Source organism: Rhipicephalus sanguineus, chromosome 9 (genome assembly GCF_013339695.2).
Source record: "Rhipicephalus sanguineus isolate Rsan-2018 chromosome 9, BIME_Rsan_1.4, whole genome shotgun sequence".
NCBI classification, from domain to species: Eukaryota; Metazoa; Arthropoda; class Arachnida; order Ixodida; family Ixodidae; genus Rhipicephalus; species Rhipicephalus sanguineus.
Window position 1 is genome coordinate 7,914,768 of NC_051184.2, and position 12,715 is coordinate 7,927,482.

The 12,715-nt window shown below is 50.4% G+C and overlaps 2 protein-coding genes across 2 annotated transcripts; both read left to right on the forward strand.

The window, feature by feature from the left end:
- The first annotated feature begins 31 nt into the window (after positions 1 to 31).
- Positions 32 to 4,970, forward strand: LOC125756228 (acetylcholinesterase-like). The gene is made up of 5 exons (XM_049419351.1): positions 32 to 142; positions 1,452 to 1,724; positions 3,618 to 3,839; positions 4,536 to 4,756; positions 4,898 to 4,970. Exons 1-5 carry the CDS (start codon positions 32 to 34, stop codon positions 4,968 to 4,970), a joined length of 900 nt encoding a protein of 299 aa, XP_049275308.1.
- On the forward strand, positions 4,479 to 7,787 carry LOC119404550 (cholinesterase). The gene is made up of 3 exons (XM_037671092.2): positions 4,479 to 4,756; positions 6,428 to 6,622; positions 7,505 to 7,787. Exons 2-3 carry the CDS (start codon positions 6,429 to 6,431, stop codon positions 7,770 to 7,772), a joined length of 462 nt encoding a protein of 153 aa, XP_037527020.2. The 5' UTR covers positions 4,479 to 4,756; position 6,428; the 3' UTR covers positions 7,773 to 7,787.
- The last annotated feature ends 4,928 nt before the right edge of the window (positions 7,788 to 12,715 follow it).

Consider the following 12,715-nt stretch of genomic DNA (forward strand, 5'->3'; position numbering starts at 1 on the left):
GTGGAGCGCGCGCCGCTTCAAGGGACCGTGCATGCAGCATCTCGAAGAGCTCTACTACCCGGTGCACCTGAAGATGCTGCAGAACGCCTCCGAGGACTGCCTCTACCTGAACGTGTGGACGGCCGTGCCTGACCAACACCAGGTGCTTCGGCCGGGCATGCCGCGTATAGTAGTAACCACACGGGCGCGCTCCTTCTCGTCGAAGATCCGTGTAATGAACGGCAAGGATGAAAAATATATAGCCGGTGCACGAGATGTGCGCTTGGTGGTGACCTCATGGTTAGAGCATGGGCCTAATGAATGTTCTTTTTCGGTTGAATGAGAGGAAGAAAACTGGAAACATTTTCTATATATTGTCCGATGATCTAGAGCACTGAGCCGGCACATCCAGCCACCGCGGTAGCGTGGCTGTGGATGGCACACGCACATGAATTTGCGGTTAACTGCTCAGTTTTTGTTGCTTCACTACATTAAGGGCCTGCTCGAGATGGAAGCCTGGTTCTCAGTTTGACCGAAGGTGCACTTTTTCTCGTGCTCGGTGTAACAGAATTCATTGATGGCCAATTGGGTTAGCTGGTATGTCATCTGTAGTGCTAAGCAGTATGAGAGACGACTGTACAAAGTAACACAAAGACGAACGCTAACTTTCATCACGAAAAAATAACGCGTGATTAGCAAATGAGACGGGACTAAGAAAGATGGGGCTAAGTGCTATGGCTCAGTGACTTCTTTTTTGTCTCTGTTCTAGCACAATAAATGCATGTTGAAAGTTGTGCAGGGCTCACAAACGTAAGACAAGAAGAACGATGTTAATAATAATAGTAGTAATATCTGGGGTGTTACGCGCAAAAACTACGATAAGACAATGAGAGACGCCGTAGTGCAGGGCTCTGGAAATTTCGACCTCGTGGGGTTATTTGATGTGCACTGACATCGCACAGTACATAGGCCCGTAGCACATCCTCTCCATCGAAATGCGACCGGCGCAGCCAAACGACAATAGTATTTTAACGGAAGACGCGACACAAAAGAAGGTTACGCATGCACGGTACTTCTGTTTTATGGTGCCTTTTATTGCGGTCAATAAGTTTGTCACTATGCGCCAACTAGGCCCTCAATATGTCACTATATGACAAGAAGTGCACGGAACATGCGCCGACTTTCAACACGATTTTTTCTTTTTTGAGCGCGGCACAACCTTCGTCATGAATGCATACCACCCAACTTAGTTTTCCATCCTATGGCGCAATAAAGTTCAGTTGAAGCTTAGCACTCTCCTTTTTGTCACGTTGTCCAGCCGCCTCTTGCTTGGTTCTGCAGTTCTCGGGTGTAATAGAGTGACAGAATGTAAGACTGACGAGAACTGTTCATCATTCTATGACAAAGTGGGCCCAGCGTTGCTAGATCATCTCTAAACATAGCGCCGAATCTGATTTGGTTTTTGCCGGAAGATCACCTCCGGAGCTAACCTGAAGCCCGTGGTGGTGATCCTGCACGGCGGTGGGTTCAGCATCGGCAATACTGGCTCCCTCCTCTACGATGGCTCGGCGCTGGCTGCGCTGGGCAACGTGACCGTGGTGTCGATGAACTTCAGACTCGGAGTGTTCGGCTTCCTGGACGCCATGAACAGGCAGGCGCCCGGCAACGTGGGTCTTCTGGACCAACGCATGGCGCTTCTGTGGGTGCGTCGCAACATTCAAGCATTCGGCGGCGATCCTGAAAAGGTAAACTGTGCAGTGATGCGAGTTTTCGTCTAAAGCGCACTTCTTTTAACTGCGGAGCAGTTTGAGTGGCCGGCCAGTCGTCGTCTCGTGTCTGGCGTTGGCGTAAGGCACGTTTGATACACATAAGCCAAGCAGGCTGCAGGTTTGAAACGCCACTGCGCACTTGCCCGTAAGCGCCAGTGTCGGAAGTTAGACCAACGCCTCCTCAAAGGAGGCGTTGGTTAGACCGTTGGTTTGACACAGATCTACGGAAGAGAGAAGCGGAGGCGAAACATCAGCGGCGGGAGTTAGACGCACAGCGTTCGGAGCAGCAAAAAGTAGAAACAAGAGTATAAAGGAGACCATAGAACAGAAAATAGATAATCCCAAAACAAAATTTAAAAATAATCACAGTAAAAGAACAGAAAGGGATAGAATGTGTCACATAATCACACGAAATGAACAGAAAAGAGCAGACAAACCCCAAGATAAACACAAGGGAAGCGCTGGCGAATCAATGCTCCGCAGTTCGTACAGCTCACACTTGTGGTGGAACTGAGTAAGATTTTTTAAACTATAGCAGTCGTATCTTGATCCAGACATCCGCTTTGCCGAGCCTTGGTCAAAGCTTCTACTGTTTCTTGAGGTATTCCGCCGTCATTTGTGCAGTAACCGACATATACAGTCGCTATGTTCAATCTGTGTAATCGTATTCCATTGAATTCACTGCATTTTCTGGCATGATATACGTCATTTTCAATGGTATTTGCTAATAATAATATCTGAGATTTCACGTCCCAAAACCACGATATGACTACGAGAGACGCCGTAGTGGAGGGCCCCGGAAATTTTGACCGTCTGCTGTTCTTTGACGTGCCCTGACATCGCACAGTACACGGGCCTCTAGCATTTAGAATCCATCGAAATGCGACCGCCGGGGCCGGAATCGAACCCGCGGCCTTCGGGTCAGCAGCCAAGGATCATAACCAAATGGCATTTACTATACTCCTTAGTACAATGCAGTGATCTCCTTCCATAAAAGCGTGTTCGTAGTTGGGCGGACGCTGTCGGAATGTTTAGTCTAATATATTTGCCGCTCGTGCATTATGGTAAATGTGTGCTTAACACTCGCAGAGGATTTGCCGACCTGTTGGCCAATAGCGCTCCTCGTGTTTTCGGTTGTTCACTGTGTGCCGTCTGTTCTGTGCAGCGTACAATATACGTATACTACTAACGTCGTTGTCTTGGCAGTGTATAGCGCCCATGGAAACGGCAAAACAGCGCGCATATTTGTTTCTTATCCGAGAATGAATGACGCCACAGCTGCGAACGAAGCAGCTTGGACAAACCACCTGTGGCTGCCTGCGCTTGCATGCTTGTTAGGAAAAAAATTCAGGAGCCCTTGCCCTATCGGGAAAATGGGGGCAAGCGAAGCTTTGAGTGTGCGTGCCTTCCTTTCCATCGCATTGCGCAATGCGCCCTCCTGACTGTTTCCTTCCGCAATGTCGGTAATTGGACCGTCATCCACGTGCTTAGCAGAGCAGCACTTCAGTTGCTACAAGCAGCAACGACGGTCACGCGTTCATATACAGGCAACGATGAAATGTTGCGACGTAAATTGACAAGTCACCTCGATAAGAGATCAGACTGCCATATCAGAAACGGCTGATCGCCTACAAGCATACGATGGAGTGAGTATCAATGACTGGAATACGGCACATACGAATACGTATGTGACCGGCGCACCTTTGAAGAGCCGCGTTTTCGTACACTCGCCGGCGCCGAGTTTTTCGCGTATACGACGCCGCCGCCGCCGCCGCCGCCGCCGCCGCCACCACCGAAATCTGTAACTAATAACAAGCTTCGCTTGAAAACGCATTTGTGTGTGTAGTTGTATTAACCAATGCCCGACAGGTGACACTGCTGGGCCTGAGTTCGGGCGCCGCGTCGGGCGGTCTTCACATGGCAGCGCCCCAAAGCCGGGGTCTCTTTTATGCCGCCATCTTGGAAGGAGGAGGACCCCTGTGCGATGCGTTTGTCGAGCCGTCTCGCCAAAGCCTCCAGCGCGCCAACCACCTGGCCGGTCTGCTCAGCTGCTCGCGAATGGGAGCAGAGCTCGGCAATCGGCCCGGACAGGCGAGCAGCTCATCTTTCTAGTGTTGCGTTTATACTACATGGCACGGAAAACCCCGAAAAAGAACGATTCCTCGGCTCCGTGGTTTGCAGTGTGCGTAGTTGTGTTTGTCGCTTCTTTCTAAGTTTATATCTTTCTTTTGTGTTCGCGGCCAGCGCAACTATAGGCTCTTTCTTTTCTTTTTTGTTCACATGTTGTCGAGGTAGAATCCACTCTAGGTTTACAATAAGTTCTTCATTCAATAATATTTCCGAGGTAGATTGCGGACGAAGGTCCTAAGGCCAAATGCCTGAAACGGGAATCCCTCAATTGACAAAGAACTCACAGGGTCCCTTATGCATAAATTTGTCTAAGACGACTCGAAGGCGAAAAACCACCTTCTTCTCTTTCTTCTCAGTTGATGTATTGATCCTCCCAGGCCCCCTTTAGAGAGCTTCAGGGGGCGCAAAGTCAGCCCCATACCTATACTCAGCCGGACCAATCCCGTAATTGTTTAATGTGCAGGATCATGGACACGCAGGTTTTTGACGAAAATGGCGGCGGAGGACCCCTGGGGAGCTCCACCTGCCCTTCCCACGGGGGGGGGGGGGGGGGGGGGGGGGGCGGGGAGGGTGCTTTGGTGTATCTTGGCTTCCCCTAAAGGAGAACCCTGCGTACGCCTATACCAGTGACTGACAGATTCCCCTGCGCATTCTCAGGTTCTGGCCTGCCTGCGCAGCCGCCCGGCCGAAGACCTGCTGTGGGCGCAAGAGCGCGTCGCGTCCAGCTCGCTCAGGTCGTTCGTGGCGACGTACGGGAACTCGTTTTTTCCCAAGTCTCCGTGGAAGGCCAAGTACTTGCTGGTGCCGCTACTCATCGGCACCTCCAGCAACGAGGGTAGTCCTTTCATCGCTCGCCGATGCTCTGATCAGCCGCCCAGGTGCGTGAAGGCACCTTACACCGCTAAAGGCTCATTCACACCTGCGACTAGCGCCGGTCGCGCGACTAAGCTAGTCGCAAATGGCCACTTTGGTCGCAAAGCGACTGCTTTAGCTTAGTCACTTGCGGCTCAATTTTTCAGTCGCAATCCTCTGAACCAGTCAGCTGCGCAGGGACAGGCCGTCAGCTTATTTCACGGGGCAACAGCAATGTAAGCCATATGTGAGCAGACGTGAATTCCGTGTGGCGACGAGGAGTCGCACGAAGGTGTGAACATTGGTTGCCTTCAGTCGCTTTTTGGTCTCCATGATCGCAAATGGTCGCACGACCGGTGCCAGTCGCAGGTGGGATCGAGCCTGAAGATGGTGCTGCGATGCTTTCAAACTCCGGCCACCAAAGGCGTGAAGAAAATGAGGTGACATTGCACATGCCAATGCAATAGCCGTTTGCCGAGATAAGCAGGCGAGCCTATTTAAACATGATCAGGTCGGAAGTCACGTGACTTGAGCAGGAATGTCACGTATGAACTCATCATTGGTAGACCTATTGTGACAAGTTTTGCCGCAACTGCTCTACTATCTTGCTATCATTGCCAGTGTCAGTGGTTGACCCGTCTCAATGGGGGGCTAGTAACTTGCCGCTTCGCGGTTTTCACGATTTTGCCGGCGTCCTTACGGCCAGAGGCAGGGTCGGCAGTGACGTGCCGCTGCACTCAAAGAAAAAAATCGAGTATTTGGGGAGTGTTTCTGCCACGTAGCAATAGTCTTCATCTATCTCGTGTGTTTCTAGGTTACTTGGAAAAATTTGCTAAGCATGTGTACCTCGCAGTCTAGGTAATACATGTGAGTGAGTGAGTGAATAACATTAATAAGTTCCTGCAGGTTTCCGGGCTGGGTTCCCGCCTAGGAGTCGGCCGAGAGACCGTGTCTCTCAGCAGCTTCCTTGGCCTGCTGGATCGCCCAGAGTTGATTGTCTAGTCCTGAGCTGAGCAGCGCGGCCCGCCAACGCACCCGAAGGTCCTCATTGGAGGCCGCGTCCCTAGTTTTGCGTATTAGTGCTGGACACTCCCAGAGAATATGCGCTAGTGTGGCCCTATTGGTGCAATACTTGCATGAGTTGTTTGTATACAAATCAGGGTAAATGTGCTGCTTAGCAAATTTTTCAACGTGACCTGGAATCCTGAGCATGCATGGTGTTGGCTTTTTGTGCGTCAATTTTTATTCAATAAATTTTTGTCGTTAGGCAGCGCTCGTCCTGTGTCCCTCTTTTTCAGTGGTTGGGGGGGAGGGGGTCTAGTGGTTATGAAGCTTGACTGACCCGCAGGTCGCGGGATCGGATCCCGACCGCGGCGGCCGCATTTTCGATGGAGGCGAAAATGGTTGAGGTTCGTGTACTTAGATTTAGGTGCACGTTAAAGAACCCCAGGTGGTCGAAATTTCCCGAGCCCTCCACTACAGCGTCTCTCGTAATCATATCGTGGTTTTGGGACGTTAAGCCCCAACAATTAAAATTATTATTCTTTTTCTGTGTGTCTCCGTCTCTTTCGCGTGTCTCCGTCATGCAGCGCGAAAAAGACACAATGGACATGTCCGTTGTGTCTTTTTTCGCGCTGCATGATCTCTCTTAGCAAGCACCAACTAGCCCAAAAACAAGTCCTTCTGCTGATGCACAGGATGGGAAACCGGAGCGAGGCGCTGAAGCTGGTGAGCGGTCTCCTGGAAACTTACAATATCCCGCTGCCTCCCGGCCGGCCTCCCATGGAGCCGTACCTGGAGACGCCCACCGATCCCGGAGGCCAACAGCAGGAGGACCTGAGACGCTTGGTCGCCGACGTTTTCGGTGACGCCGCTCTGCACTGTCCTTGCAGGTGCTTAATCTCTCCTCATTAATGTGAGCACCAGAAGAGAAAAGTTGGCAAAGTTGGCAGAGTTGGAGGTGATTGCTCATTGACAATTAGCAGCAGCGTTCATTAGTCGAGGATGGAGGAAAGAAGATCACGACACGACCGCTGACCGCCGGACAGTCCTGGTAAAAGCGGACTTGCAGCCGTCATTATGAGCACACGATGAGGCGAATCCTTCTGGCATGTCCTATACATGCACATACAGGCGCTAAGGTAGGCAAGGAGACAAGTCCGCTTGTCGAAACGGTGGCCTTGGCCTCATCTCGCATGACCATAGCGCGCTGTCGACTGATTTGGCATCGTTTTGTGCGTTTTCGACTGCGCAAGCGCAGATAACATCGCGTAGCCGGATAGCGCGAAGTCTCGATAGGCTTAACGCTGAGCGCTGACATTGCCCGCCGTGTTTTATGAAGAAATAAGTGGTGAGGGGGAGACAGCGCCTGCAGGAAGAGTAGTGAAGGCGAGAACGAAACCACTCTTGCAGCTGCGCACGGGTCTTCAACAAGTACGTGGCCGTGATAATTTTTGGATACAGTGCTGTAAAAGCAGAGTTATACACGCTTGATGATCCAAGAGAGGCCCTCGCTCGTTTCGCTCTTTCCTCCGCTACGTTCCTTATTCGGCTCGTCTCTCGTCCCAGCCTAGTGCTCCTCCTCACCCGGAGAGGCGAAAGGATAGTTTCATTGAATTTGCGGCGCGCGCGCGTCTCGTAGCGCTGCCGCGTTTGGCATTGTTGATTGTGACGGCATTGTGAACTCGATGCGGGCGCTTACTCGAACTGTTAGAAACTTATCGGAGGTGGTTTAGGGGCCCTTTGAAGTGTCCCCACGTGTTGTCACGGCGCAGACTTTTCGCTGAGCGGCATGCCAAGGCCAACCATCCGGTGTTCGTGTACAAATTCTGCTACGCAACGTCGTCCCTGTACGTTCCCGAGTGGATGGGTGTTCCTCACAGCTCCACGTTCTGGTACATGAGCGGGGTGCCACTGCGCATGCCCGAGCGCTTCCACGAGGTCGACAGGGCTCTCAGCCGAGAGATGGTGCGTGTCGTCGCGCATTTTGCCGCGAAAAGGCAAGTGCTGCTTCTTGGTTGCCATCACTCAAGGCGCCTATAGTAATATTATTTCTCAACCTAGCGCTTAAATTAAGAGGACTGAGCGTGCCCTGAGGATCGGTATATCGCCTATCGGTATATATCGGTATATCGCCGGTATAACGCCTTCGGTATATCGCTTTTTCGTTGCGTGCTTGATTGATTTACATGTAGGCGCACTTCTCGACCAAAAGCAAGTTCTCTCGGAGAGTATGGTGGCGGTATCGGTGACATAGGAAGGACAGTTTGCGTTATGCCTCGTCGGGGTCGCTGTCCTGTTCCGCGGGTCGCACATATCCTGTGCGGTGGCGGTGTTTCTGCGCTGCGAAAACAATGACTAAAGCGCCCTAGAGTGCGGCAGCGTGCCTGTCACGTCATGAGGATGTCATAAACACGTTTTCGCAAAGGTGCACGCGACGTGATATGTTCTCGCCCCGAGAAACCACCTTTCAGCGCTTTCAGGCGCAACGTCGTAAAAGGCTGTCTCGTGTGGAGTCTCGTTATTATCAATCACAACGCTATAGTACAATTACTGTCGTATACGCCCTTATGACCAATCAGGGTTGCGGGAGTTGGGCTCAGTTTAGTCAGTAATATAGCCGCGCGCGCCATGCATGCACTCAGCTCGGCGCAAGCACACTGCTCACATTATAGTTCACAAGTGCGTCGTATGGTTGATGGCCTGCTTTGTGAAATTTGAGGCGCCATCCTTGTCATAAACGTTGTTTTGTTGTTGTTAAGCAGCTAGACACGCCGCGATAAACGTCTGGCCAATACCATGCCAGATTGCTGTTACCAACATGCTTGCCGCTTGCAAGAACTTAACTTGCGATTCGGAAAGTCATTTTCCCCCTCCAAAGCCTGCCTTTATATAACGAATGTTTGAAGGCATGGATATATTAGTTTCGTGTAGGTTATCTAACAAGGAACGGCACTGAAGGTTTTCGTGTATCTAGCGTTCTATATCGGGAGGTTGTTTTAGACAAAACGAACATGGGACGCAGTGCGTTAAACGCACGTCATGTATCCTAAATAGCAGTTTTTATTAAATAACAAATACGCGCAAGCTTTCCACATTTTCGAGGCCGTACGGGAAACCTGCCACACTGACTTACGCGAGCTGATCTGTGCGAAAATACTTCGTAGTTGCTCTATGAACGATTAAAAAAAAAGACACGAGTGCGTGTGGGCACCGACTTCCAGATAGTTGCTTTAGCCACTAAAAGATATATCGCCTCTTAACGAGAAACCGTTAACGTCATTTCACCGTAGGCTGTGCGGTGAAAACTTAACAGAAGTTAGATTGTTCTTGTTTTTTAAATACATTTGTATACGGCGGGTAATGCATCAGGAAAAAGAACCCAACGTTTCTTCCTGGTTGTCTAGACAGGTTGAAGCTCTGCACGGTTCCTTGGTCCTATTTATAGCGTCGTTAGGACCGTTTTTCGAGCTGTCGAATCTCGCTTGCTTGTTTCTTCGCCACGCGCATCATCGTAGCCTACACCTACACGGCCCTTCTCGGCTGCTTTGACGTAAGATGGAAAAGCGGAGGCTCCCGCAGCGAGCTGCTTCCGCCGGTAATGAGCGTGCGGCTGCTTGCGCGGAGCTCAAACCAAAAAGGTGTCTCTCGCCTCCCACACAACCCCAGCGAGAGCGAACCGCTTTCGACGATGACTTTCCGCGTGCGATTTCTCGCACGCGCGCCTCTATATGTGCTCGCGTCACCGCTTGACGTGCTCGGTTTAATGGTCTGCTGGTTCCGCGAGTATCGTTTTCGCTCGGCGCGGGAGACTCGCGCATTCGAGCGTCGCGATCATTGTGGAGAGTGCCGCAGCAGCCGCCGCTGTCACGTCCTACAACTGCGGCATGTGGCTAAATCTGTCATCGCCGCGCGCGATGCCGCGGTGGTGATGCGTGTGGATGCGACATCATGAAGGTTCATGCGAAAGTGTAAGTTGATGGAATCACGTGTTGAAAAAAAGAGGGAAAAAAAAACAGCTAACGTCACAGTTGAGGACCAACGCGTGAAAAGAGTCAGTCTTCGGGTAGATGCTATAAAATGCATATTCATCGTATTGAAAAAAGCACCCTGGCGCCGGAGAATTGACTACCTATAAATTTGCGAAAGCAAGCCGTTTGAACCGCGTAACGTTATGAGAGAGAGAGAGATTTGCATAAAGCAGAGAGATTGGCCTGAGCCCCCCCCCCCCCCCCCCCCACACACACACATCTGTGTTGCTGTGGGGAAAAATTAACCCTGGAATCTCTAGATCACCAAATCTGCGCCTAGCAGCATTACTTAGGAGCAGAGATTACGTTGCGCAATGACATTTTGCCGCGCTCACAGCTGCCGCTAGAATTCTCAGGCGGCTTCCATTAGTCGTCGTGGCTTTGTTCAGGGTTCCGGGAGACTTCATCGGCAAGCCGTGGGCGCCGTTGTCGAGCGGCACCTCGCTGGCCATGCACTTGCACCCGGACCAGGCTGGCGTACGAAACGACGAACGCTTGGCCTACTGCCACTACTGGAATGCCCGTGATGCTTGAGCGGCGGTGCGCCTCTAAGATCTGCCCCGGTAGTTGGCGCTATACTGCTGACAACGGGACACACAATTGGCGGGAGCATTGACAAGATTCAAAGGGCCCCGGGAAACGTGATCACCACGAAAACGCCGCTACGTCGAGACACGTGACCTCCGAGGCGACCTTTCGTCCACGAAGGTCATCTGATGTCGAGCTGCAGATTTGCGGACATACTTAACCCTTCATACTGGACTTATGTTTCCGATAAGGCGGTGTGAGACACAAATAGAGCCGTGAAAGCAAATTTGATGCCGCTCGGTGAACTTAATCAGAATAGCGTGCGTATCTGAGAGACCTAGTTGCTTAATATGCGACAATATATTGTGAAGATTCAGCAACATTCAAAACGCGATTTCGAAAGCATTCACATATAGTCGTGCGCTTCATCTTGATAGTGAGCACCTGGTATCTTATTTCCGAACGTTTTCTATAGTTTAATGCGATATTTTCAGTCATGGATTGATGGGATAGACTTATTAATGTTTGTACTTTACAAACTGTGTATTAGACGGCACTCCAACACTGTACTCGGATAGCCGTCACTTCTGCCGATGTCCACTCGATTTCATTTGCCAAGCAAACATGCCACATTCGCCTTGACCGACAAGGCCGCTCAACTTTATTAACGCATCAACCACACGCCTGGGCACCACGGTTTTGCACCGTAAGACATCTGTAGCGAAAAAGCGAACAAATGATTTACTTCCCACACACTCTAAGAAAAAAAAGAGTATGCGTGACTCTTTTCGGAGAGTTCTGACTTGCCACGTATACGACTCTCTTTAAATAGTCACGGTGACTCTCTTGGTGGGTCAGGGTCGGCTCGCTCTAGGAGAGTCCCCTGACCCTCTAGGAAGAGTGCAAAGACTCTCATCGGGAGGATCACGTTATCACTCATAGGGAGTCAGACGACTCTTGCCGGTACCGCTCCTAGGGGGGTCAAGGGACCCACACCGAAGCATCAAGCGACTCCACAAGTATTTTAAGCTACTCATTTGATCCTTGCCCTACTTTTGCGCGACTGTTGAAAATAGTGGAGTATTCATTTTAAACAAGTCCAATAATACTTGCCGTTCTGCCCAGCTACTGTAAAAAAAGAATAGTTCAGTTTTAGCATTATTTTAATAAAACTCGTCAAAACAACACATATTTTCCAACAAAGTTATATAGAAAGTGCGAAAAGATGGTCTGTGATTTCCAATTAAGAAGTTTGGGTATTCCTCATTCACATGCTTCTATGAGTATAGCCAACTAAAATGTGTGACTGTGATGTGCACAGTGTCATATAGTGCTAAATGAACAGCAGAAATTGCCATCATGTTTCCATATTTATTCCTTGTGATTAAGAGTAAATCAAAAAGTGGTGACGGCTGGAAGCATCAGACTTGTGGCTTGCTAGGTTGTCGCTCCTGTCCAGCGTGAGCACCATGAAAAACGGTATCTGAAAAGCAGAACGTGATATTATGATGAGAAAATGAAATTGCAGTAAAGGTTTGCACAACCTACACAATAAGTGGTTCACACAGACATAATAAAGGCTAACAACAAAACAACAAAGCACATCCTCCGGCAGCCAGGGGCATGCCGTGAGCGGTTATTGACCGCACGTTTTACAAACGTAACCCATCCTTAAATACTCAGAAAAACAGATGCGAGTACTAGGGCCCGAACGACACCCAGCGCGTGCGTACGCCGTCTACGTCGAGATCAGACATGTCATATGCTAGAATTTGCGCGCACAACTCCCACAATCACGTACACTCACTCGATTCTGTTATAGCGCCCAACGTCATCGCACTGTATGCAAACCACGAAAACAGCAAACAGAAACGAGGGAAAAGAGTGCACGCCGGCGGCCGCAACAACGCGCGCCGTCGAAAGTCTAGAGCTCTTTCACTTTCACCGGCGAGGCGTGTCCAACTTGAATGACTACCGCGTACATTCTGGAAGCCACCGTACTATATCTGCACCTCAAACTACCGTCTTTCAGCCAACAAAAACCATTACATATAGTGCGTCTGAGCGTTCTGTACACAGGCTTTTTTTTTTCACGTTCCCACGCGTGGAAGCACGCCGCACACTCAAGGTCGATGGAAATGTTATTATGAAGTAGACTAAAGGGCATCTCAAAACGACATCTTGCACCTTCAGTAGTGCAGACACGACGTGCGATCAGCAAGAAATGACCCTCGATTATTGTTTGCATCGCTCACTTTATGGGAGCTTGTACAGCAACGCGCATAACGGTGGCAACTCGTTAACTGACAGCTATAGTTGGCCATCCGCAACAGCCCGGCGGACACAGGCTGCTGTTGGAAATGGCTGGCAGATAACTTCCGCAGAGCTGCTGCAGACGCCCAGCTAAAGCTGTATAATTAGTGCCTA